This window comes from Crocuta crocuta, unplaced genomic scaffold, assembly GCF_008692635.1.
Source record: "Crocuta crocuta isolate KB4526 unplaced genomic scaffold, BGI_CrCroc_1.0 scaffold246, whole genome shotgun sequence".
Lineage (NCBI taxonomy): Eukaryota > Metazoa > Chordata > Mammalia > Carnivora > Hyaenidae > Crocuta > Crocuta crocuta.
This window is the reverse complement of record NW_027531902.1, coordinates 3,938,312-3,964,523: the sequence shown is the minus strand read 5'-3', so window position 1 is coordinate 3,964,523 and position 26,212 is coordinate 3,938,312. Positions and strand designations below refer to the sequence as shown.

The 26,212-nt window shown below is 44.6% G+C and overlaps 1 protein-coding gene across 3 annotated transcripts in view; it reads left to right on the top strand.

The window, feature by feature from the left end:
* The window catches only part of DPYSL5 (dihydropyrimidinase like 5), a 98,523-nt gene that overhangs the window by 37,733 nt on the left and 34,578 nt on the right, over positions 1-26,212 (top strand). For all 3 annotated transcript variants that reach the window (XM_077774175.1, XM_077774176.1, XM_077774177.1), the window contains exon 2: positions 6,885-7,149. In XM_077774175.1, the coding sequence (XP_077630301.1) occupies positions 6,889-7,149 (261 nt within the window). In that variant the 5' untranslated portion in view covers positions 6,885-6,888. The remainder of the gene's footprint in view (positions 1-6,884; positions 7,150-26,212) is intronic.

The following is a 26,212-nucleotide window of genomic DNA, read 5'->3' as shown; positions in this document are numbered from 1 at the left end:
AAGTACAAAAAACTATGAAGAACATAAGAATCACCTGTAACTCTTCTATTCAGAGCTAATTCTGATAACCTTTCTTTAACTGACACAGACCTATGAACACAGTCCTTCTCCCAGAGTTGTGTGACCTTTAATTTCCAAAACTTTTGTTTCCTCCTCTGAAAATGAGGCTAATGTTTCTGCCTCATTCCTGCTTCTCAGGGTCACCCCGTGGTTGAATGCATGGAAAGTGCTGGACACAGGGTATTAGCTTACCAAGAGCTATTGCTCTCGTTTCTATTGAAGAAGATCCCCTTGACGTTTGACACCAGCATCAAAGCTCAGACAAGAATCCCCAGTAATTCATTATCGCATCACTCTTCAAGGTCCCAACCCTCCAAGTGTATACTCTGAAGTATGTGTTCTAGATTAATAAGCAAATCAATATTCTCATTTACGACACTAACATAAACAAGAAGCAGTTTCCCAGCATAAGAGGGCTGGGGGGTGTCTTCTTTCGGCCACCCCTACCACCACCATCACTTCCCTCTTCTAGTGCAAACTGAGAAGGCACATCTCTTCTTTCGTGGTCACACTTGGCCTTGACTTCGTAATGAGAGAGAGGGAGATTGCATCTGTCAGGCTCTCCGGGCTTCCTTTGGACAGAGTGGTTATGTCCATCACCTGAGAAAACTCATTTCCTAGTTGCATATTAAATTAAAGCTCCAGTTTTCAGATTTTAGAACAAAAGACCTGAAATATGCTCAGCTTCAGACAATAAGCTTGTGGCTGTGACTGTCCCATTTTCCCATGTCTCCAGCCTGACCCCTCACCGCCACCTCTCTGCCCAGTACCTTCCTCACGAGGGAGAGGGGCCCCTTCTCCCCAGAGGTTGGAATGATACCTGGCAGGGAGCAGATGATCCTGGGAAACAGCTGTTGCTGTTCACTCCCACCATCTGTGTTGTTTCCCAGCAGCAGCCCCCCCAAAGGGCCAGCCTCTCCTAACAGCAGGAGAGCCTGGTGATTGACACTGTGAATATAGGCACAATAAACTTTCTTGGTGTTGAGATTCCAGGCACTCCAACCTGGTCATCTTGACAAAAACAAACTGCTTAACCAAGTGTGTCCAGGAGAGCAGGCTAGGATCTCCAGATAGCTGACTTATCTCCTTTAAAGAGGTATTCCTTCAACAGGTTCTAAGGCCTTTACATCCTGGGACACAGCCTCCCCAAAACTTAACCTGGTGGCAGGCAAATGAAATGACAAGAATAAGAGGAAATCTGTTGCTGCCTCTGCTCTGTCCATAGGATTTTGCTTTATTGGAAAAGGGACGAAAGCTGAGTATTATCCTGAGCGTAGAGTTGTCAGATATCCCAGAAACAAATATGGATGGAACAGCCTACCACTTGCTGCTTTAAACCACTTGATCATGTTGGGTGCAACAAGTGGATGAGGCCATTCATTCATTTGTTCACTGGTTTTGAGTATCCTATACTGGAGGCTGGGGATGAAGAGGGAGCAGAAATAAAGATCACTGATAATGCTTTTGACTTCAAGGACCTTAGTTCACAGATACAGATAGACTCCAGCACCATGAAGTCTCTGAAGGGGCAGGGAGTCCGGAAGGCTTCTCAGAAAGGGGGACAATTGAATTGGTTCTTGAAGAACAAAAAGTTTATCAAGTAGAAAGGTGGGCTTCATTTGAGCCTGGGGAGACCCTGCAATGGTGGGGTCTCCCTCCCCCTGGTCAGACTTTGTCCTATATTTTCTAAGTCTAAATGAAAATCATTTCTGTTCAGATACCTAAGGGTCAGAAGAGTTGCAGATCCAACCAAAGTGTGCTCCCTGGACGGAATTCTGATTCACTCACCATGACTGCAGCTATCTGAGCATTGACCTCTTCCCCTATGTACCTCCCCCTTCATGCCTCTGGCCCCAAAGTGGCTCCTCCAAATCTCCCCCAGTCTGCTCACAGCCTCTTGCTTCTTGATGCTCCCAGGAGCTCCTGCCTCCAGGTGTTCAGAGAGAACAGCTGTATATTCTCACCTCTTCACATATCTCCTTCCTACAAGCCTTGAACTTAACCTCTCTTGAGTCTGTTTCTTCTTTGGTAGATGGCATGATAATAGCTTCCTCACAGGTTTGTTGGAAGGATCAAATCAAATAAAGTATGCAAGTAGACAGGGACACAGCTTTCATTGATGATGGCCATCATTCTTCCATGCTGCAAGACCTTACATCACAAATAATCCCTTGTTCTCTTAGAACTTTAATCTGTCCTTTGACTTTTTCCTAGCTGCTTGAAAAATCTTTGGTCCTCTCTGTCCTAAATTGGTACCTTACCTCAGCCATATTCCTCAGCCCATTTTATGGCTTCTTTTATTCACAAAGAGTTGACAGGTTCCCACAAACTTGCCTCAACCACCATTTATCAAAGTCTTGCTCATTTCCCAAACTGTCAAGATCTCCTTATGGTCCTGGTCCCTCTCCACTGTATGGCCACATTTAATGCTAAGGGAAGGGAGCTTCAAGAGGAAGAGAATGGTCAGTGGTCAAATGTGGCCATTCAACGTATGTTCCATTTTGAGTTGATTTTTTTTTGTATAAGATTTGAGATTTAAGCTAAGGTTTATTTTTTGCCTATGGATATCCAGTTGCTCCAATACTATTTGTTAAAAAAGACTATCTTCCCTCCATTCACTTGCGTTTTTGCACCTTTGTCAAAAAATTAGTTTACCATACTTGTGTGGGGATATTTCTGGATCTTTATTCTGTTCCACTGATTTTTGTGTCTATCCCTCCATTCATACCACAAAGTCTTGATTACTGTAGCAATGTAGTAAGTCTTGAAATCAGGTAGACTGATCACTCCCACTTTATTCATCTTTGTCAAAATTATTTTAGCTTTGTCATTTCACAAAAACTTTGACAATAAGCTTGCCTCTATCTACAAATGATATTTGCTGAGATACAAACTGCATTAAATATGTATATCAATTAGGGGAAAATTGATATATTACTATGTTGGGTGTTCCAATCCATGAACATGGTATGTCTCTCCACTCACTTAGATCTTTGATTTCTTTCATTAGCATTTTGTGGTTTTCACCGTACAAGTCCTGTATATGTTTTCTTAGATTTATGCCTATGTATTTAAAATTTTTGCATCATGTACATATGTTCATTGCTAGTATATAGAAAAAGTAAGTTTTTTTATATTGGTCTTGTATCTTGTATTCTTGCTGAACTCACTTGTACTAGGAGATTTTTTTTTTTTTAAGAGAGAAAGCACAAACAGGGGAGAGGGGCAAAGGGAAAGAGAAAGAGAACCTTAAGCAGGCTCCATGCTCTGCATGGAGCCTGATGTGGGGCTTGATCCCACAACCCCAGGTCAGGACCTGAGCATAAACCAAGAGTCGGATGCTCAACTGACTTAACCACCCAGGTGCCCCCTAGGAGTTTTTTGGTGTGTGTGTGTGTGTGTGTGTGTGTGTGTGTGTGTGTGTGTTTGTAAATTCTTTGCTATTTTTTACATAGACCATCATGTCATCTGCATATAGGGACAGTTTTATTTTTTCCTTTTTGATCTATATGAAATATATCTATATTTCTATTTCATTTCATTTGTTTATAGTGCAGGCTAGAGTTCTCTTTGTTGAACAGTAATGATAACAGTGGACATCCTTGCTTTGTTTCCAGTTGTAGGGAGAAAGCAGTCAATATTTTTTTTAATGTTTGTTTGTTTTTGAGAGAGAGCACACGAGCAGGGAGAGGCAGATAAAGAGGGAGAGAGAGAATCCCAAGCAGGCTCTGAGCTTGTCAGTACAGAGCCTGATGTAGGGCCCAAACCCACAACCTGTGAGATCATGACCTGAGCCAAAATCAAGAGCTGGATGCTCAACCAACTGAGCCGCCCAGGCACCCCAAGCATTCAGTCCTTAATCATTAAGTCTTATGTTAGCTATAGGTTTTTCACAGGTTGTCTTTATTAAGTTTAGGAAGTTAACTTCTATTCCTACTTTTTGGAGAGTTTTTATCACGAATGGATATTGAATTTTGTCAGATGCTTTTTTCNATTTCTTTCATTAGCATTTTGTGGTTTTCACCGTACAAGTCCTGTATATGTTTTCTTAGATTTATGCCTATGTATTTAAAATTTTTGCATCATGTACATATGTTCATTGCTAGTATATAGAAAAAGTAAGTTTTTTTATATTGGTCTTGTATCTTGTATTCTTGCTGAACTCACTTGTACTAGGAGATTTTTTTTTTTTTAAGAGAGAAAGCACAAACAGGGGAGAGGGGCAAAGGGAAAGAGAAAGAGAACCTTAAGCAGGCTCCATGCTCTGCATGGAGCCTGATGTGGGGCTTGATCCCACAACCCCAGGTCAGGACCTGAGCATAAACCAAGAGTCGGATGCTCAACTGACTTAACCACCCAGGTGCCCCCTAGGAGTTTTTTGGTGTGTGTGTGTGTGTGTGTGTGTGTGTGTGTGTGTGTTTGTAAATTCTTTGCTATTTTTTACATAGACCATCATGTCATCTGCATATAGGGACAGTTTTATTTTTTCCTTTTTGATCTATATGAAATATATCTATATTTCTATTTCATTTCATTTGTTTATAGTGCAGGCTAGAGTTCTCTTTGTTGAACAGTAATGATAACAGTGGACATCCTTGCTTTGTTTCCAGTTGTAGGGAGAAAGCAGTCAATATTTTTTTTAATGTTTGTTTGTTTTTGAGAGAGAGCACACGAGCAGGGAGAGGCAGATAAAGAGGGAGAGAGAGAATCCCAAGCAGGCTCTGAGCTTGTCAGTACAGAGCCTGATGTAGGGCCCAAACCCACAACCTGTGAGATCATGACCTGAGCCAAAATCAAGAGCTGGATGCTCAACCAACTGAGCCGCCCAGGCACCCCAAGCATTCAGTCCTTAATCATTAAGTCTTATGTTAGCTATAGGTTTTTCACAGGTTGTCTTTATTAAGTTTAGGAAGTTAACTTCTATTCCTACTTTTTGGAGAGTTTTTATCACGAATGGATATTGAATTTTGTCAGATGCTTTTTTCTGCATCAAATGATGTGATTATGTGATTTTTCTTCTTTAGCCAGTTAATTTGGTGGATTAGATTGATTGAAATTTCAAATATTGAGCCAACACTGCATCCCTGGAATAAGTCCCATTTGCATGGTGTAGAATTCTATTTACATATTGCTGAATTTTACTTGCTATTTTGTTCAGGACTTTTTTCCTTTTAATTTTTTGAGGGGGGGAGGGGTAGTGAGAAGAGGACCGAGGATCTGAAGCAGGCTCAGAACTGACAGCCCAATGCAGGGCTCTAACTCATGAACCACAAGATCATGACCTGAGCCAAAGTCTGATGCTCAACTGACTGAGCCACCCAGGCGTCCCTTGTTATGAACTTTTTTTATCTGTATTCATGAGGGATATTATTCTATAGTTCTCTTTTTTTGGCACTGTCTTTGTCTGGCTTTGGTATCAGAATAATACTGGTTCCATAAAATGAGGTGGGAACGTTTCCTTTTGTTTTCTGGGAGAGATTAGCATTAATTCTTCTTCAAGCATATGGTAAAATTCTCTAGCTTTTAAAAATAGTGGTTTCATGTGTGCCTGGGTGGCTCAGTCAGTTAAGCATTTGACTCTTCGTTCTGGCTCAGATCATGATCTCAGGGTTCATGAGTTCAAGCCCCACATTTGGCTCTACATTGACAGTGCAGAGCCTGCTTGGGACTCTTCTCTTTCTCTGCCCCTCCCCTGCTTGCTCTCTCGTGCTTGCTCTCAAAATAAATAAATAAACATTTTGAGAGAGACAGAGTTAGCTTGAGCAGGAGAGGGGCAGAGAGGGGGACAGAGGATCTGAAGCCAGTTCTGTGCTGACTGCAGAGGGCCCAGCGTGCAGCCAAACCCACAAACCATTAGATCATGACCTGAAGCAAAGTCAGACGCTTAACCAACTGAGCCACCCAGGTGCCCCTAAAATTTTTTTATAAGTTTATTTATTTATTTTGAGAGAGAGAGAAGAGAGCAGGGGAGGGGCAGAGAGAGAGAATCCCAAGCAGGGGCCCAAACTTGTGAATCGTGAGATCATGACCTAAGCCAAAACCAAGAGTCGGATATGTAACCAAGTGAGCCACCCAAATGCCCCCACCCCAAATTTGTTTAAATAATGCTTCTGGGAGTCCCTGTCTGGACCAAATAAAGCTGAATCTCTGGGATTGGAGCTTTAGTGAAGGTGCTTTTCAAAAGCTCTGCCGATGAGTTTATTCATGTGTCTCCAGCTATGGAGCTGAAATGTGGTAGTGGCCTTGAGGCAGACATGGGAGAGTGAGCTGAAGCAAAATCCATCTGAAGAATGAATGATATGAATCCAGCAACTGTGAGGCTTCAAGAATTTGGCCCTGTGAGACACGCCCCAGGAGCCCCTGACACCTTTGGGACCATATGGTATAGTGGGGACATTTGTCATACAAGACATACGGGTTTGACTTGGCTACTTAGAAGTCATAAATTCCTCACTGAGCAGTTTCAGCTTTCTCATTGGTAAAATGCCACTCCTCAGGTTGTTTTGGGATTAAAAACACAGTAGATAGGAAAATGGTTTAGAATCTACGTGTCATTTGGGGAAGGTAGACATTGATGTTTCTTTGGGCCCCAGATTCACCCTACTCCACTGTGTCATGATTCCCAATAAGTCCCACTCAGTGGGAGGCTTGTGACCCCAGCTGGTTGTAGGACCAGTGTTCTCAGGCTTTGGAGAAACTTCCTCCCCTTCCCTGCTCACTTACTCTGCCCATGGAGTTTGGACTCTGATCGGAAGAAGTGGGACCTTGGTTATAGTGAAAAGGGACTTTGACCTTGACCGGTGCCTCCCTTTCACCCTCCATAGGAACATGCTTGCCAATTCAGGCAGCGTGAGGATTCTCATCAAGGGAGGCAAGGTGGTGAACGATGACTGCACCCACGAGGCTGATGTCTACATTGAGAATGGCATCATCCAGCAGGTGGGCCGTGAGCTCATGATCCCCGGAGGGGCCAAGGTGATCGATGCCACTGGGAAGTTGGTGATCCCTGGAGGCATTGACACCAGCACCCACTTCCATCAGACCTTCATGAATGCTACATGCGTGGACGACTTCTACCACGGGACCAAGGTAATGCTCCTGTTTGCTGAAGGTGTCTTCCCTTTCGGTTTCTTCTGTTTGTGGGGTTTCTCCAGACTAGACCCACGTGAACAGGATACATCCCCTGCTGTATTGCTAAAAGGAGATGGGTGCTCTCAAGGGGCCACTGTGGCAGCTGACATAGGAAATTCCAGGCTAGGTGTCATAGATCTCCATGACTACCGAAAAGGAGGTATGTAGGCCTGTCTTACTGATCACATCACTTACCCGTAGATACCAAGGCCGGGAACTGATTTTTATTTTTATATTGTTATGTCATGTAATGCAGACCTAGGAGAAGAAGAGAATTATAGCTGGTGTTTGTTGCTATGCATGTATGTGACAGGGAGTGTGGTATTGATCTGATGGAGGCCTTTACGGATGATCAGCTAAATTAATTCCCCAAAGATTGTGAAAAATAGATATGTATCTTCTAGATGATTTGAATGGCGGTAATTATGAAACAGACATAGCTAGCTGTCTTGTCTTATCTCTCCTAGCTTGTTCATTATTTTTAAAATCAGCTGGAAAAGAAACCTGGTAGTGGGGCCTCTTTTAGAGGGAGTTGCCATGGACAATATTTACAGCGATTGAGCTGGGCCAGAGCTGCGGTATGTTCCTGAATGCAAAATATGAAAACCTGAATTTTCTGGAGGAAAATTAGGAGGAAATTACATTTTGCAAAAAAGGTCACGTGTGGGTTCTTTTATCCTTCTGTGCTCCAGAACCTCTGTTATTGCTGTCATTCCTCTGCGTTGTAATTAACTGTCACATGCTGGCTGCTCCCTGAACACCAGTCTATGGGCGCCTCAAGGCCTTGACAATATTCGTCTGCTTTTCCAGATCCTGGCACTGACCAGAAACCAGAATAACTACCCAGCAAATGTTTGTTGACTGAATAAGTGAGCAGTGCTTATCCATGTGGGTCTCTGTACCCAGCTATACATCAAAGTATGTATGAACTTATGAAGATTTTTTTACCTTTTTAAAAAAATGTTTATTTATTTATTTTTGAGAGAGAGTGAGAGAGAGCAAGGGAGGAGCAGAGAGAGAGGGAGACAGAATTTCAAGCAGGCTCTGTGTTGTCGGTGCAAGGCACAATGTGGGGCTCAAACTCATGAACCATGATGAGATCATGATCTGAGCCAAAATCAAGAGTTGGACACTCAACTGACTGAGCCTCCCAGGTGCCCCTGAAGGTTTTTTAAAATGCAGTATTAAATCAGTTTCAAGGACCACAAGTCCCTGACCCTGGAGGCAGCCCCTTATACTGTCTGACTTACAGAGGACTTGGCCTCTACCCCTCTCTAGGCAAAAGGGATCTATCAGCTACCAGTCCAGGAGCTGTAGTCAGTCCTCTGTCTTACTTTGGCCCACAGCCTCAAATCCCCATGACCCCCCACCCTAAAATGCCACCTCTGCTCTCCTGGTACTTGTCAGGGAGCCCTTCTCCCAGGCTTCGGTGTCTCCCCTTAGGATCCATTTTCCTGGGGGTTCAGGTGCTCCTTCTAAGCAGTGACTGATGAAGGGCTCTGCAAACCCACCTCTGAGGACCCTGGCTGGGGTAGGCAGAGGCTGGGCTTGGGGTCACAGTTCTATGGAATGGCCCACCTCAGGCTGTTGGCCTTTAAGATCTCCCTGAAGATAGGTTCCCATCCCGATCCAGGAGTAGCAGACCAGACTCCTGGATGGCTGAGCTGTGAGGGGTCACAGTAGCCATGGCCCAGCCGGTTCTAAGGCAAGAATGGGCTCAGGACTAATACTCAAGAATCTAGGGCCAAATCTGCCTACTCTAGCAGAGCCCAGAGAAGAGAGGCAGTAGGCAGACCCTCCCTACTTTCTCTTCTGAGAAACTCCCCCAGGGCCTGTGAGTAATGCCTCACTGATGAAATGGGGAGCCCCAGCCCCATAAACTTTTGCAGGGGCATTTTCCAGGGTACACTAGTGGCAGGACCTTTTTGAAGGGAGTGAGGATATCAGTTTGCCATCCCTAAGTACAGGAGCCAGGCCAGGCCTGTTTGGTTCATGGTCATTGTTTTTTTTTTTTTTTTGAAGCAGAGCACATGTACGGAGAAGTACGCAAATTGTAAGTATACAGAATTGTCACAACTGAACACACCCTTGTAATCAGCACCCAACTCAAGAAACCAGACATTGCCAGTGCCAAAATGCCCTTCCTTGTGCCCCCTCCCAATAACTACTTCTTACCAAGGCTAACCACTACCCTGACTTCCAATACTATTGTTTAAAAAAAAAAAAAAACAGTTTAGCAATGCCTATCAAAGTAACACCAGGATTCTTCACAGAGCTAGAACAAACAGTCCTAAAATTTGTATGGAATCAGAAAAGATCCCGAATAATAAAGCAATCCTGAAAGAGAACACCAAAGCTGGAGGTATCATAGTTCTGGACTTCAAGCTATATCACAAAGCTGTAATCATCAAGACAGCATGGTACTGGCACAAGAACAGACATTCAGATCAATGGAACAGAATGGAGAACCCAGAAATGGACCCACAAACATGACCAATCAATCTTTGACAAAGCAGGAAAGAATATCCAATGGAATAAAGACAGTCTCTTTAGCAAATGGTGTTGGGAAAACTGGACAATGACACGCAAAAGAATGAGCCTGGACCCCCTTCTTACACCATACACAAAAATAAACTCAAAATGGATGAAAGACCTAAATGTAAGACAGGAAGCCATCAAAATCTTAGAGGAGAAAACAGGCAACAACTTCTTTGACCTTGGCCGCAGCAACCTCTTACGTGACACATCTCTGGAGGTAAGGGAAACAAAAGCAAAAATGAACTATTGGGACCTCATCAAGATAAAAAGCTTTTGCACAGTGAGGGAAATAATCGGCAAAACTAAAAGGCAACTGACAGAATGGGAGAAGATATTTGCAAATGACCTAGCAGATAAAGTGTTAGTATCCAAAATCTATAAAGAACTTACCAAACACAACACCCAAAAAACAAATAATCTAGTGAAGAAATGGGCAAAAGACATGAATAGACACTGTTCCAAAGAAGACAACCAGATAGATGGCTAGCAGACACATGAAAAAAATGCCCAACATCACTCATCATCAGGAAAATACAAATCAAAACCACGATGAGATGCCACCTCACACCTGTCAGAATGGCTAACATTAACAACCCAGGCAACAACAGATATTGGTGAGGATGCGGAGAAAGAGGAACACTTTTGCACTGCTAGTAGGAATGCAAACTGGTGCAGCCACTCTGGAAAACAGATTTGAGGTTCCTTAAAAAATTAAAAATAAAACTGCCCTATGACCCAGCAATTGCACTCCCAGGTATTTATCCAAAGGATGCAGGAGTGCTGTTTCGAAGGGGCACATGCACCCCAATGTTTACAGCAGCACTGTTAACAATAGGCAAAATATGGAAAGAGCCCAAATCTCCATCGACGGTCGAATGAATAAAGAAGGTGTGGTATATATATATATATATATATACAATGGAGTATTACTTGGCAATCAAAAAGAATGAAATCTTGCCATTTGCAACTATGTGGGTGGAATTAGAGCGTATTATGCTAAGTGAAATTAGTCAGAAAAAGACCTATTCTGTGACTTCACTCATATGTGGAATTTAAGATACAAAACAGATGAACATAAGGGAAGGGAAGCAAAAATAATATAAAAATAGAAAGAAACTAATCATAAGAGATTTTTAAATACAGAGAACAAACTGAGGGTTGCTGGAGGGGTGTTGGTGGAGGGATGGGCTAAATAGGCAAGGGGCATTAAAGAGGACACTTGCTGGGATGAGCACTGGGTATTATATGTAAGTAATGAATCACTAAATTCTAGTTCTGAAATAATTATTACACTATATGTTAATTAACTTGGATATAAATTGAAAATAAATAAAATTTTTAAAAAAGATCATAGAAACTAAAATAAAATACAGCTTAATTGAGATATAATTCATACATCATACAATTCACCCATTTAAAGTATATAAGCTGGGTGCCTGGGTTGCTCAGTTGGTTAACTGTCTGATTCTTTTTTTTTATTTAATTTTATTTATTTTTGAGAAAGAGAGAGAGACAGCATGAGCAGGGGAGGGTCAGAGAGAGAGGGAGACACAGAATCCGAAGCAGGTTCCAGGCTCTGAACTAGCTGTCAGCACAGAGCCCAACGCGGGGCTCAAACCCACGAACCGCGAGATCATGACCTGAGCCGAAGTCGGATGCTTAACCAACTGAGCCACCCAGGCGCCCCAAACTGTCTGATTCTTGATTTTGGCTCACTTTTTGTAGGATTGAGCCCCAAGCCCCAAGTCAGGATCTGACAGGATCCGTGAGGCCTTCTTGGGAACCCCCCCCGCCCCTCCCCAGTTGCACACATACCCACTCTCACTCTCTGTCTCTGTCTCTCTCTCTCAAAAATCAATAAATAAACTTTAAAATGTAGAAGTCCATGGTTTTAGGTATATTCACCATAGATTGTTTTTGGCTGTTTTTTTTTTTTTTAATATCTTTATTTATTTCTAGGAGAGAGAGAGAGAGAGACAGCGTGAGCAGGGGAGGGTCAGAGAGAGAGGGAGACACAGACTCTGAAATAGGCTCCAGGCTCTGAGCTGGCAGTCAGCACAGAGCCCGACGCGGGGCTCGAACCCACGAACCGCGAGATCATGACCTAAGCGAAAGTCGGACGCTTAACCAACTAAGCCACCCAGGCGCCCCAGGTTTTGGCTGTTTCTATAAATAAAATTAAGTGGTTTGTACCTTTGCATTAACTTCCTTTGCTCAGTATTATTTTTGTGAATTCATTCATGTTGTATTTATTCACCTTCGCTGCTTTCTAATTTAATGTACTACATACTACTTATCAGTGCCAATAATACTCTTGCTGTGAATGTTCTCGTACGTCTTTCGGCAAATGTATGATCACATTTCTGTTGGGCACATTCCTAGGAGTGGAATTGCTGGGTCGTGGGGTACACATGTGCTCAGCTTTAGGAAAGACCACCAAATTATTTTCCCAACTGATTGTAACAATGTATACTCCCAGCAGTAATACAAGAGAGACCATAGGATTTACCATCAACATAACTCTGATTACCACTGGGGTCCCTGCTGAAGTCAATTCTGTAGAATGCTCAGGCCTTGCACCCCAAATTGTAGCTTTGTGGCTCCCGTCCCCACTTGGGAGACCTTTCGCCTCAGGTCAGACGCCACGCTGTCACCACACTGTCTACCAGCCTCTCCGAGGGCAGGCTGGCCTTCTTTGTCTTATTTTTCACATTGTCATCTGCCGGGACCTCATTAGCCAGGAGTGACAGGTTTTTCCCCTGAGAGCCTTTAGCTCTTTATAGCCGATGAAAACCTCAGCACACACATCTTTGTGCAAGGTGGTGGGTAACTCCTGATCTTTTCCAGGCTTCTCGTCCATGGGAGCAGCTGCCTCTGCAAAACACATAAAAGCCCGTCTGTGATTTAAGGCCCCCCAGCGCAAGTCAGGCCCTAGTCGCATAGTGTTTAAACACCCATCGATCCTAAGCCACCGTGGCTACTGGTGTCCTCTAAACCAACCCTTTGTTATATCCATACTAAGCAGGATTGGATCTGGACATCCTTGCGCTCCAGCCCTTATACGGAGCCTCTGTTTCCTTTTCCTTTCTTTTTTTTTTTTTCTAGGAGAAAGAGAGAGAGAGAGGGAGAGAGAGACAGTGTGAGCAGGGGAGGGACAGAGAGAGAGGGAGATACAGACTCTGAAATAGGCTCCAGGCTCTGAGCTGGCAGTCAGCACAGAGCCGGACGCGGGGCTCGAACCCACGAACCGCCAGATCATGACCTAAGCGAAAGTCGGACGCTTAACCGACTAAGTCACCCAGGTGCCCTGCGGAGCCTCTGTTTCTAACGTAGCCCCTGACTCAGTCTTCCCTGGATCCCATCTGTGACCCTGCCCAAAGTTCTGCCACAGTCTCCCAGCCTCCCAAGAGCTGGTACCCTGCCCCAGTACTCCCTGCCCTCTATTCCTGGATTTCCCCTTCACCTTGGTGCTCCTACAGGGGGACACTTGGGCTTCCTCTTTCTGCTAGTCGCTGACAGTCTCCCAGGGAAAGGAAAATCCTCTCCTCTTGCAGTGCTGCTCCAGGGGCATGTCGATTTAATTATTCACACCGCCTGTGGCAGGCGTTCAGAGGCTGTGCACCCTGATAGACCAACGCTGACCTACTTTGTACATTCTAGAAAGGTAGCAGTTGATTGGCTTTAAGCATCTGGGTTTATAATAGAATAATAAGCCTAAGGAAAAGCTCACCCGAGTGATTAGACTAGTGAGAAAGAGAGATCAAGTTGCATCTTTTTGTTCTAGTCCAGCAGATCCGCGTGGCCTTGAACTCTGCACCCCCTGAGCTATTGCGTGCCTGTCAATTTGGCAGCAGCAGCCAGGGCTGGGGAAACAAAACAGTTGAAAGCCTGGCTCTTCCGAGTGCATCTGGGTCTCCATTGTACTGGGTCTAAAGGGATTTCTCTAGCACTTTAACAAATGCTTCGGCCGCTTTCAGACGCTGTGGCAGGCGCTGCCTGGCTCCCCAGGCACCGCATCGGTCGTCGCTCACAGCGGGAGCCCTTGATCCTCCTCCCCGCCTGCTCTCACCCTCCCAACCTGCTGGCCCCGCCCTCCCCGGGCCGGAATGTAGGCTTTCCGGAAGCAGAGCGCCTAGACCACCTGCTTGTTAATAACGCAGACCCCACTGAAGAAGGAGGGTATCTCCCGCGGGGAGGCAGGTCCAGGATTTAAGATGGGTCATGAGGTCTCTTATTATTATTCTCCTTAACTTACTTATATTCGTTCTCTTCTGTGTGGCTAATGCTACATAATGAAGAACATTAATGCAGGCTCTTGAGCTCCACCCCACCAATGGCTCTCCGCGGCGAGGTGGGAGTATCAGAGTCAGGCTTTTTAAGCTATAGCCACAGCCCCTTCACTAAGATGCTGATAGAGGGAGCAGGCATAGACAATCGGAAAAAGCTTCCTAAATGCTTTTTCTGCTTACTGCTTCTCCGAAACTATATTAAGAGGCACCGTCTAGGCCAGTTGTCTTCAACCCTTCAACTCCAGTGCATTAGAACAACTTGGGCAAGTTTTTTAAGACACTAGTATCCAGGGTCCATGACTGATGGGTGAAATCCGTGTCTCTAGGTCTGCCTCTTCCATCAGTATTTTTTTAAAGCATCTCTAATGATTCTAATACTGGCAGGTGAATTAATAAGGAACTTTCTCTCTCCTTTGAATAGTACATTCCCCTGGCTGTTTCTCCTGCAGAGCTGACCCTCACTTCCCCTTTGAAAACTGGGGCCTGCTTTGCCTGCCCTTGCCGAGTCTTATTTATTTGCTTCTGTCCTTTTATTCACATTCCAGGGTCCGATCAATGGGCTCCCAAACCCCAGCCTGGGTCCTAGAATGCCTGTACTTGCTAGAGTTCGCTGGCCCTGTGTTCTCCCCTCCTGTCTGTATCTCATTGACATCATCAGTGAGTGAGAAGTTGGCCATGTTAGAAGCATCATTGAACGGAAGTCTGGCTGGGTCTGTTCCTCTTCTTTGAGGGCCCAGAGACTCCCTCTCGCCTGTGCCAGGGCCATCTGGTCACAGAGACAGCCTCCCATTAACTCAAAATCAGCATCAGCAGGACATCTATTCTTTTCTACAAGAGAAGCCAAATCCAAGAAGAGAGGTTGGCCCAGCGTGAGATCAGCCAAGGGGCTGTTCGATGACATAGGTTTGGAGAGCCTGCCACATCCCACCCCCAGTGGAGGGTCCTGACCCTCCCTCCCCTTCTGTCACTGCAGACGACTGGGCCCTATCTGGCAGAGTCCTGAGATATGACAGGCTAGGACATAAACAAATTCCTTTTGGTGTCCAGCCTGCCAACATCCTTACCAAGGAGCCCATTTATCCACTGGCAGACTGCTTTTCTACTTTGCTTTTGAAATTCGCTCTTTTGGAATTAAACCTTTAAATGCTATTCACTTCCTTCCTTTTTTTTTTCCCCTTGACTCCAGTACTCTGTCCATTTCTGTTTAATTCTGGCCAAAATGTCTTTCCGGTCTTTTCTCTCTGCAATAACACCCCCTGCTTATTGGGACCCAGATTCCTATGGTCTAGCTTATTAATTAATGTTCCCGAGTTCACTTATGTCTTCATTCCTGTAAAAAGCTAGAAGGGACCTTCAAAATCTAGTTCCACCCTCCCATCGATGGAAAATGCATGGGTTGCCCCCAAGTCTCAGAGATAATTGGGCCAGAATGCAAGTTTTTCAGTTTGAGGGCCTTTTCACCAGGCCACTCAGGGGCTCTCCTGAAATAGCCACCCCTTTCAGACTGCCGACAACCTCTCGGTGGGCTGCATACAGATAGTTTCCTTGACGCTATGGCCTGAACCAGATGAAATCCTCACAGAACTGACACGCGTCGCACAGACAGCGGAGTGAACTCTTTGCCTTCCTGAAACGATGGCTTTATAAAACCCCACTCGTCACTGGAGGAGTAACGTCCTTAGATGTTGACAGTTTCTGCCACTTACAAATGGGCATCATAGGGCTTAAATGAGGATGCGTGAAAAACACTTCCCACAGTGCCTGGCACAGAGCGTGCATACGATAAATGATAAATGTGGGTCCCCAGGCTGTGACTACCTGTTTCCACCCTAGGCCTGGCCCTGGCTCTGTCTTCAGTCTCTTAGACCCACCCATTTTTGTTTTGCAATGAAACTGTTCTACTGTCCATCTAGTGCCTGTGCTGCCTGGGTCCCTGGCTTTGCCAGCAGGGCATCCCGATGGCCTTCTCTCAAAAGCCACCCTCCTCCCAGCGTGTGTTCCTGGGCCAGGTGCTGCCACACCATGCCTGTTCTTCCTGCCAACATGCCACCCTTATGGCACGGCTGTGCTGGTCAGGATCAGCACAGCTGGGCTCCTCTGAATCACTCATAGTCACACCACAGATCTCCATGAGTCCCTCATGAAGTGCCTTCCCCTTCTAAGCCACCTGGAGGCCCTCCCTTCTCCTACCTCCCCAGTGGGACCTGGCACCCTAGCAGGGGTTATAATGGGTTTCCACTTCATAACAGATTAAAACAATACCTACTTATTAGCTCACAGTTCTGTAGGTCAGAAGCCTGGACACAGAGTGACTGGGTTCTCTGCCCAGGGTCTCACCAGGGTACAATTAAAGTATCTGCTGGCTGCTTTCTCATCAGAGTCCTACCAAGCTCACATGCCTGTGGCAGGATTCAGCCCCTTGCAGTTCGTGGGCTGAGGTCCCCGTCTCCTTGGCTGGCTATCAGCTGGAGGCCTTTCTCAGCTCCTCGAGGCTGTCACCATCCCTTACCATGTGCCACCCTCCATCTTCATTTCCAGCAAGAGACTTTGACTTTGAATCCCTCTCCTGTTTCAAATCCCTCTGACTTAGAATCTCTTTTGCCAGAAAGAACCCAACCTCTTTAAGAGGTGACCTGGTTAGCCGCAGGCACACTGAGATCAACTGTGCCCTATAACGTAACACAAGGGTAATGGTGTCCCATCTTATTCATGAGGCCCCTTCCACACTTAATGGGAAAGGGATGTACAGAGTGTGGTTCACCGGGAGTCACCTGCCTACCGCTGGCATAGGGGGATCACATGCAAAACCATGGCCATCCTATAGACATGTTGCCCTGGTCCATCTCCACCTCACCGATTTTGTTTGAACTACTTAAGACTCCACACTTACATTGTTTTACATCAAAAATCACCTTGGCCACGCTTCACAGCTCTCTGTGCCTCATGTCATGTTCCTGCTGGAGACCCTGCCGTGACTCCCTGTCGTCTAAGATGTCAAGTTTGGGTATCTGGGTCTTCACCCTTGGAAGCCCCCATCTGACCTTACGTCTCCATCCTGTCCCCATTCCCAACATGTGCCCATGTATCAGCAAGGTGGTTTTCTCCCCCTGTGAACATCCCACGCTCCCTCCTGCTGTCCCTTCCCACCATCCATGGATGGCCTCCCTGCTTCCTGCCACATTCTTCCTCCACCTAATTCCGATCCTGGATCCCACTCTCTCCTCCCCAGATGAAATAATTTGTCGTCTGGGGCTTTTGAATTGTTTCGCGTGGAAAGTTTGTCTTCCAGCTAGGTTGAAGAGTATTCCAGGGACAGAGACCACAATTTATATTTAACTCATGACCCACCACAGACCCACAAAGCTTTAAACACAGAGTAATTGTTCTCAGAAATAGGTGAATGTCAGCAGCATGGTAGTAATGAGCAAAGACAGGGGTAGACCACTGGAATCTGCATTTCAGCTCCATGTTTACTAGATGTGTGATTTGGACAAATTCATCTCTCTCTGTCTCTCAATTTCCTTCTTGGGAAGTGGAGATTATAATAGCATTTTATGTGTGCAAATTGAGTTCCTATTTGTAAAGAACCTAAAATAATACTTGGTGCTTACTAAGGACTATATGAGGGTCCATGAAATCAATCCATCAATCACTCAGTTGTGCTAATCAAGGATCGACCCTTGGAAAACCTTTTTTACAGTTTCCTCATGAGCCTACTATATATTCAACTGTTAGACATCAAACGGGAACTTAAACATTGGATTCTGTTTCTACTTTCTACTGTTAGGTTAACTATGTGTGTTTTAGATTTCAAATGGAGTCTAATAGTAGTGGTGATGGATTCTAGATAATTTTCTCTCTTCTTTCTTTCTCTTAAAAGCAGAAATAGCCAGTCAAACTCTGCAGGCATTCAGGAGCTATTTAAAGACGTCCTGCTTCAGATCAGTTACCTTGTTTAACAAAACCTTGCTGGTAACTTTCATTCTACATCTACCTTAATTGGGAGGCAAAATGTAGGCTAGGTCGATCCTTCTTAGAGCAAATATAAGAGGAGATCTATCTTTTCTTATAAATTTTATATCTAGTATTAGAAAAAAGTTCCTATGGTGACCAGGCAAATCCTCAGTTTCTAGAATAGTGTTTGCAAAAAATTTATCTATACAGAAATTATTGCATCTTAAAACCTTTGGTTCGGGAATAGAAATATACGCTCCCACCGTGATACCAGACATACTGGAAACCTTTCATACCTCGTTCGAGAAGTTCTGCTTTTATAGTCTCATAATTTAAAAAAAGAAAATAAAGATGAAAAAATACACCATCTACTGTATGTATATTTCAGTGACACATGTCCTACATGAGTGATGTATTTTTTTCCTTTTCTTCTTTTTCTTAAAACCTGCATATTTTTGAATAGTTCAAGAAATAGGTGAACACAGCCTTTTGGAAATCTTCAACAATCCCTTTTTTTTAACTTTATTTATTGAGAGAGAGAGAGAGCAAGAGTGGGGTAGGGACAGAGAGAAGTGGAGAGAGAGAGAGAGAGAGAGAGAGAGAGAGAGAATTCCAAGCAGGCTCTGTGCTCTGAGATTCACAGACTGAGATCATGACCTGAGCCCAACTCAAGAGTTGAACAGTTAACCCACTGAGCCACCCAGACTCCCTGAAAACTTCAAAAAATCTGAATTGAAAATATCTCTTTTCCCAAACCTTGCTGCGGTTGCCTCTGATCTGAAGTTGTCATATTCCTGTGCTGAATGCAAGATGTGTCTTAGAATGCCACACTGACAGAAACGTGTTAAGATGTCACATGTCTCCCCCTGGTGGTTTCCGCCTCACAATTCCCTCAGGTTATCACTGCAGCCAAGCACATTTTTTTTCTCCTTCTAATTTCCTTTATTTCTCGTTAATTAAAAATTAGGAGCTAGAGTGATCCTTAATTAGTGACTACCTGAAGACAAAACTATGGGTCAACCATAGTAAGAACTTTCTCACTGATCAGTTTTTATCTCTCATACACACATTCACACACTTTCACATTCTCACACACATGCTCAATCACACACACACAATTTTAGAGCTAGAAGCGCCATTAAAGATTAATGAATCCAACCCCTAATCCATAAATAATTTTCATGTTTAGATTTAAACTCTCCACAGTACTCTCAATATTTACAAATAAAAGTAGGGGCCCTTGGCTGGCTCAGTTGGAAGAACATGTGGCTCTTGATCACAGGGTTATGAGTTCAAGCCCCACATTGGGTGTAGAGATTACCTAAATAAAGCTTGAAAAAAATAAAAACTAAATTAAATTAAAATTAAACAACGTATGCTGGTGAACTCTATTTTGAGGATGAGTATGAAGAGAATAAAGAAGTTTGTGATTAGGTAACCTAGGAAACCACCATTTTTCTTTTAATCTGTATTTGTTTTTCTTCAACAGATTGCTTAAGACATACAATAAGCCACACGTTTTTAAAGTCTATAGTTTGGGGCGCCTGGGTGGCTCAGTTGGTTAAGCGTCCAACTTCGGCTCAGGTCATGATCTCACAGTTCGTGGGTTAGAGTCCTATGTCGGGCTCTGTGCTGTGACAGCTCAGAGCCTGGAGCCTGCTTCAGATTCTGTGTCTCCCTCTTTCTCTCTGCCCCTCCCCCGCTCACTCTGTCTCTGTCTCTCAAAACAAAATAAAGACATTAAAAAATTTTTTTAAAATAAATAAAGTCTATAGTTTGACACATTTTAACATATCCATATACTGTGAAGCCATCACCATTAATATAATAAACATATTCATCACCCCCAAAAGTTTTTTGTGTCCTTGGTGATCCTTCCCTGCCCCAGATAACCACTGATCCATTTGCTGTCACAATAGATTAGTTTGCATTTTCTCATGCTTTAAGATAAATGGAATAATGCACTATGTATTCCTTTTTTTGGCCTGGTTTCTTTCACTCAGCATTATTAAGTTTTTGGTTATTGCAGAGAAAGCTACTATGAACATTTATGTACAGGCGTTTGTGCAGACGGGTGTTTATTTCCCTTACGTGATTACCTCTCAGTGGAGTGCCTGGGTCATATGGTAGGTGTATATTTTAGCTTTTTAATAAATTGTCAGATGAGGGGTGCCTGGGTGGCTCAGTCGGTTAAGTGTCCAACTTTGGCTCAGGTCATGATCTCACAGTCTGTGGGTTCGAGCCCCATGTCAGGCTCTGTGCTGACAGTCAGCTCAGAGCCTGGAGCCTTTTCAGATTCTGTATCTCCCTCTCTCTCTGACCCTCCCCTCCTCTCTCTCTCTCTCTCTCTCAGATATAAATAAAACATTTTTAAAAATTTTAACAAATTGTCAAACTAGTTTCCAAAGTGGTTGTAACCTTTTATGTTCCTTACGGGCTTGTTATAATCAGGTTTTTTGTTTTGTTTTGTTTTGTTTTTGAGAGTGAGTTTTGAGAGAGAGAATCTTAAGCAGGCTCCACGTTCAGCACGGAGTCCCTTGCGAGGCTCGATCCCACGACCCTGGGATCCTGACCTGAGCCAGAAGCCACCCAGGTGTGTAGTGGTACCTCATTTTGGGTTTTTTGTGTGTTTTCGTTTTTGTTTTTGTTTTACTAGATAACCAGTTTGTCATAAAAGGATATAACTCAGGCACAATCAGATGGAAAAGGTGCACAGGGAGAGGTTGGGGGGGGGAGGTGTGCAGCTTCGATGCCCTCTCCAGATGCACCACTGTCCCTACATCTCCACATGTTCACCAACCCAGAAGCTCTCCTTTGTGGTTTTAATTAGAATTTCCCTAATGGCTGAGGTTGAATGTCTTCACGTGCATCGATCCTGTATATCTTTGGTGAAATGTTCACATCTTTCGTTCATGTTTTAATTGAGTTGTTAGTGTTTTTATTAGGTTATCGAAGTTGTTTATGTATTCTAGCTACGAGTCATTTATTGGGTATATGTTTTGCAAATATTTTCTCCCCAGTCTGTGAATTACCTCTTCATTTTCTGAACAGTGTCTTTTGAAGAGCAAAAGTCTTTAAAAATTTTTTTAGAGAGAGAGAGCATGCAAGTAGGTGAGAGGGGCAAAGAGAGAGTCTCAAGCAGGCTCCATACCCAGCACAGAGCCTGACATGGGGCTCCATCTCACAACTGTGAGATCATGACCTAAGCTGAAATCAAGATTTGGATGCTTAACCAACTAAGGCAGCCAGATGCCCCGAAAGTTTAAAATTTCAAAGTCCCAATTTATTGATTTTTTTTCTTTCATAATTTGTTTTTTTTGCATTGTGATCAAGGAATATTTGTGAAGTTCAAGGTCACTAAGATTTATTATATTTTCCTTTAGAAGTTTTATAATCCTAGCCCCTACATTTAGGTCTGTAATCCATTTTAAGTTGGTTTTATATATGGTGGAGGTTTTTTTGTGTGTGGCTGTACAATTCTCCCAGTGCTTATTTGTCGACAAGATTATCCCTTGTCAAGAAAGCAATTGACAGTCTATGTGTGGGTCTATTTCTGGATTCTCTTTTCTATTCTTTTGATCTATCCGTCTATCTTCACACCAATACCACCCTGTCTTGATGATCATCGCTTTACAATAAGAGTTAAGAGCAGGGAGTGTAAGTCCTCCAGCTTCTTCTTCTTTCTCAAAGTTCTTCTTTTGGCTATTTCATCTTTGGGAGCAAACTTTTTTACTGCAGGCTGTAAACTGTACACTGAGTACATTAACCAATCAAACACTTGGTAAAACATTCTCTGCCCTTAGTGTGGTCCCTTTCTGTAGCTAAAAGTTAAGACTTTTCTTTAAAATTTTCTCAAGCTGGGGGCGGGGGGTGGGCGCCTGGGTGGCTCATTTGGTTAAGCATCTGACTTCAGCTCAGGTCATGATCTTGCGGTCTGTGAGTTCGAGCCCGGCATCAGGCTCTGTGCTGACAGCTCAGAGCCTGGAGCCTGCTTCAGATTGTGTCTCTGTCTTTCTCTGCCCCTTCCCTACTCTGTCTCTCTCTCAAAAATAAACATTAATTTTTTTTTAATTTTCTCAAGTTGGGGCTCCTGGGTGGCCCAATCAGTTAAGCATCCGAATCTCGATTTTAGTTCAGGTCATGATCTTGTGGTTCATGGGATCAAACCCCATATCAGGCTCTGTGATAACAGCCTGGAGCTTGCTAGGGATTCTCTCTCTCCCTCTCTCTGCTCCTCCCCTACTTGTGCTGTCTCTGACTGTCTCAAAGTAAACTTAAAAAAAAAAAAACATAAAAATTTTTTAAAGTTATTTGGAGGCGAGGCAGGGGAAGGAAGCTCTGAGTGTGTGTGTGTGTGTGTGTGTGTGTGTGTGTTAAAAGAAACTTTATTGGGTGTTGGGGGTCCAGGTGAGGTCAGTGAGGATGTTGTCCTCCACCACACTGGGCTACATATTGATGTAGATGTACGGTCTTCACGTGATCCGTATCTTAATGTTCAGTAAATGTGATGACATCATGAGGAAGAGCCATTCGGCTCCCTCTCTGCGTTACAGCTGGTCAGTGGCAAACACGGGTAGGCTGGGCAGTAGCGAGCGAACTGGAGGAGTATAAAACTTTACTGCAGCCACAGAGCCATCGCCACCCCATCCTTGCCCCCGTCAGGTTTCCATTCTTTTTGGGGTCCCTCCTTACCACCAGGCCTTAACTGGCCTCAGTCACTTGCCAGGCCTAAGATACTCTAGAACTCATGTTTGGGAGAGCACTCTAGCTCCGAATCTCTATGCCCTATACTTACTGGACCATCAAAGAGCATTTTTTTTTTCCTGCTGTGCGGAAAATACAGTGTTCACTGTGGAGCACATTGAGCCTCTGACGGGCCCTGGGGTCTCAGGCCTCCAGGTGGCTCCTGGCAGCGCATGGCTCTCCACAGGACCCACAGATGAGCTTCTGTCCCCTGCCTCCTACAAGAGGAGCGTGCTGAGCTGTCAGGCCTGGACTCAGGCCCATTTGTCAACACTTCTCCATCCATGATCCACTTATTTTGATCTTTAAAGCCCCCCGCCCTTGTTATTATCTTATTATGCTTCCTTTCCGGGGGGTGGAGGGAGGCTGAGTCTCAGAAGGGTGAAATACTTGCCACCCATGCTAATCGGTGCAGGGACAGGTCTGCCTGCCTCCCAGCCTTGACTCCAGCCCCATTCCTAGATGCCACGTATCCAAGGAAGTCCCAAGGCAGCCTCGCTTGGCAGTTTGATGGTTATCACTTAGCTTTGGAACCAAAATGAGAACTCCCCCACATCAGCGTAGACAAGGGAAGGAAAGCAAGTTGGGTGACGTGCGCTTTATTTGCGGATTGTTGATAAATCCCTCCTCTCTGGCATCTGTGGGCAGCCTGCACTTGTAATAAAGATGCTCGTGCCCTGCTCGCCTGTGAACTTTCCCGCTTCGGGATTAGAAGGCGCTTTGCTAAGGAGGAGGATGACAAAGGGCGTCTCTGTGCAGCTCTATTTTAGAATGGTTTCCCCAGGCCCCTTGGCTTCTCAGAAGCTGGCAGCCACATTCTCTCTGCCACATAACTCCCTTTGAGGATCATCTCCGGTCTCCATGGTAACTGCATGTCGGGAGGCAGCCTGCTCTGTACTGTGGCTTTGTATTAAACACAATGAATTTAAATTGGATGCTCGGCAGCAAAGATAATCATTCTGGATTAGAGAGAAGCCTGGAGCTCCTCATTTCATAATTTTGGATGTTGGCACAATTCGCAGATTTAGCCCTGTAATTCAAGCCCAAGCCCCACCTACCTCTCTGTTTCTGAACTGCAGTAGGTCCAATTTCACTTGGGCTTTTCTCCATCTTTTCTCAGAGGAATCTTGAAGCCAGGGAGCCCCTCAGTCAGGCCAGGGCTATCTTGAGCTCTAGAAGGGGCAGCATAATGTAAAGGAAACTTAGGAGCTCTAGAACCAGATGGACCTTCATTCAGTCTGGCTGTGTGATTTCCTCTGAGCCTGGTTTTTTTTTTTAATTTAAAAAATTTTGTTTAATGTTTATTTATTTTTGAGAGAGAGAGACAGAGTATGAGCAGGGGAAGGACAGAGAGAGAGACACACACACAGCAGGCTCCAGGGTCTGAGCTGTCAGCACAGAGCCCAATGCGGGGCTCTAACTCACAAACCATGAAATCATGACCTGAGCTGGAGTTGGACGCTTAACCAACTGAGCCACCCAGGCACCCATACCTGTTTTCCTATCTATAAAAGGAGAAGAGTAACCTCTATCTTAAAGAATCATATTTTAAACATTTTATTGTGATAAACTTACTGTTTTAACCATTTTTGAGCATACAGGTCAGTGACATTAAGTGCATTCACTATGTTGTCACCTCAGTAATCCATCTCCATAATTTTTTCGTCTTCCCTGGCTGAAACTCTGTACCCATTATAAATATAACTTCCCCATTCCCCTCTCCCCGCCCCCAGCCCCTGGCTACCACCATTCCACTTTCTGTCACTATGAATTTGACTACCGTAGGTACCTCATGTATGTAGGTTCATACAGTATTTGTTCATTTGTGACGGGCTTATTTCACTTAGCATAATGTCCTCAAGTTTCAACTGTGTTGTAGCACATGTCAATTTCCTTCCTTTTTAAGGCTGGATAACATTCATAGATGCCACATTTTACTTATCAGTCAATCCGGCATTGGACACTTGGGTTGATTCCACCATCTGGCTGTCATGAATAATGCAGCTATGTACACATAGATCTGTCTGAATCCTTGCTTTCAATTAGAGACTCATTTTGAGGGTCAAATAAGATAAATGTTAAGGGTCGCCTGGGTGGTTCAGTAAATTAAGTGTCCGACTCTCGATTTCGGTTTAGGGCATGATCGCACTCTTTGTGACTTTGAGCCCTGCATCAGGCTCTGCGCTGACAGTGCAGAGCCTGTTTGGGATTCTCTGCCCATACCCTAATCCCTTCGTGTGTTCTCTCTCTCTCTCTCTCTCCCTCTCTCTCTCCCTTTCTTTCTCTCTCAAAAAAAAATATAAACATTTAAAAAAATAAAATAAATGTTAAGAACACTGCACACAGTAAGCCATCAGTAAATGTTAATTTCCTTCCGGAATGTGAGTTCAGGGGGCGTTAACTGCCACAGTGGTCTGCTGGCTTCAGTGAGAATGATGTCACTTTTTACTGAGCAAGCTGCTTCTGTGTCCCCCCAACATGCTCATCTGCTGTCTGGGAATTAACACAGTTTGTTCCATGGTTTAAAGGGAATGTCTTAACTATGAAAACGTGCATCGTTTCATGCATGCTTTCACATTCCCCCACCAGTCGGTATTCCTGTGTTCCTAGCTCCAGAAACGACAAGATGTTAGGGCTGATGTATATACTTCCTTATCAGTTGTCTATTTTAAGTATTCCCTGTGGGAGACCCCGAAGCAGGGATGAGATCACTCCAGGCTGAGAGTCTGTGCTTAGTAATTGTTTCATAGGTATCAGATCTGTTCTCAGCATTGCAGAAGAATATGGGATTTGGAGTAAAAATACTTAGATCCCAGTTCTGGCCCATCTCTAAAAAACTGGGGTGGTGAAAATGTCTGTTGCATGTGGTGGTTGTGAAGATTAGAGGAGGGAAGTACTTTGCTCTGCATACGACGCACTCCCGGAGCAGCCCGTGCACTGGGGGAGGAGGGGACCAGGAACCAGAGCTGGGGTGCAGCTCTCCAGGAAGATTTTCCCTGGGTCTAGTTTCATCCAAAGACCCTCTAGTAGGCGTGACTCTCCACTGCCTTGGGCGCCTCCAGGGGTGGGAATCCCAAAGCTCAGGAACTGTCTTTCCCTGCGGGGTCCTCCAAAGGAGTCCTTCCAAGCTGGGCCCCCGAGAAGGTCAGCGCCCCTTTGTACTTAGGAATTTGAGACAGAAGAGGAGGAGGCGGAGGGCTCTTGCCGGCCTCCTGAACTGTGTGCGACCCAGCTGCTCACAGCTGCTCCCTGGGCTGTCTGAAGGGTGCTTTATTGCTGAGGCTGGTGGAAAGAGGGGAGATAGGCATCCCCCACCGAATCACAGACCTTGTCTCCCTCTTCAGCGGTGCTGCTGCTGCTGGTGTGTGCACCCGGTCTACCTGGTGAGCGAGAGCCAGACAGGCTTATATCAGGGCTTCGTGGGCAGATGTTTGTCACTGTCCCTGAGACCTCAAAACTGCCCTGCTTTGTTCACATCTGGGGAGGGAGAGCTTAGG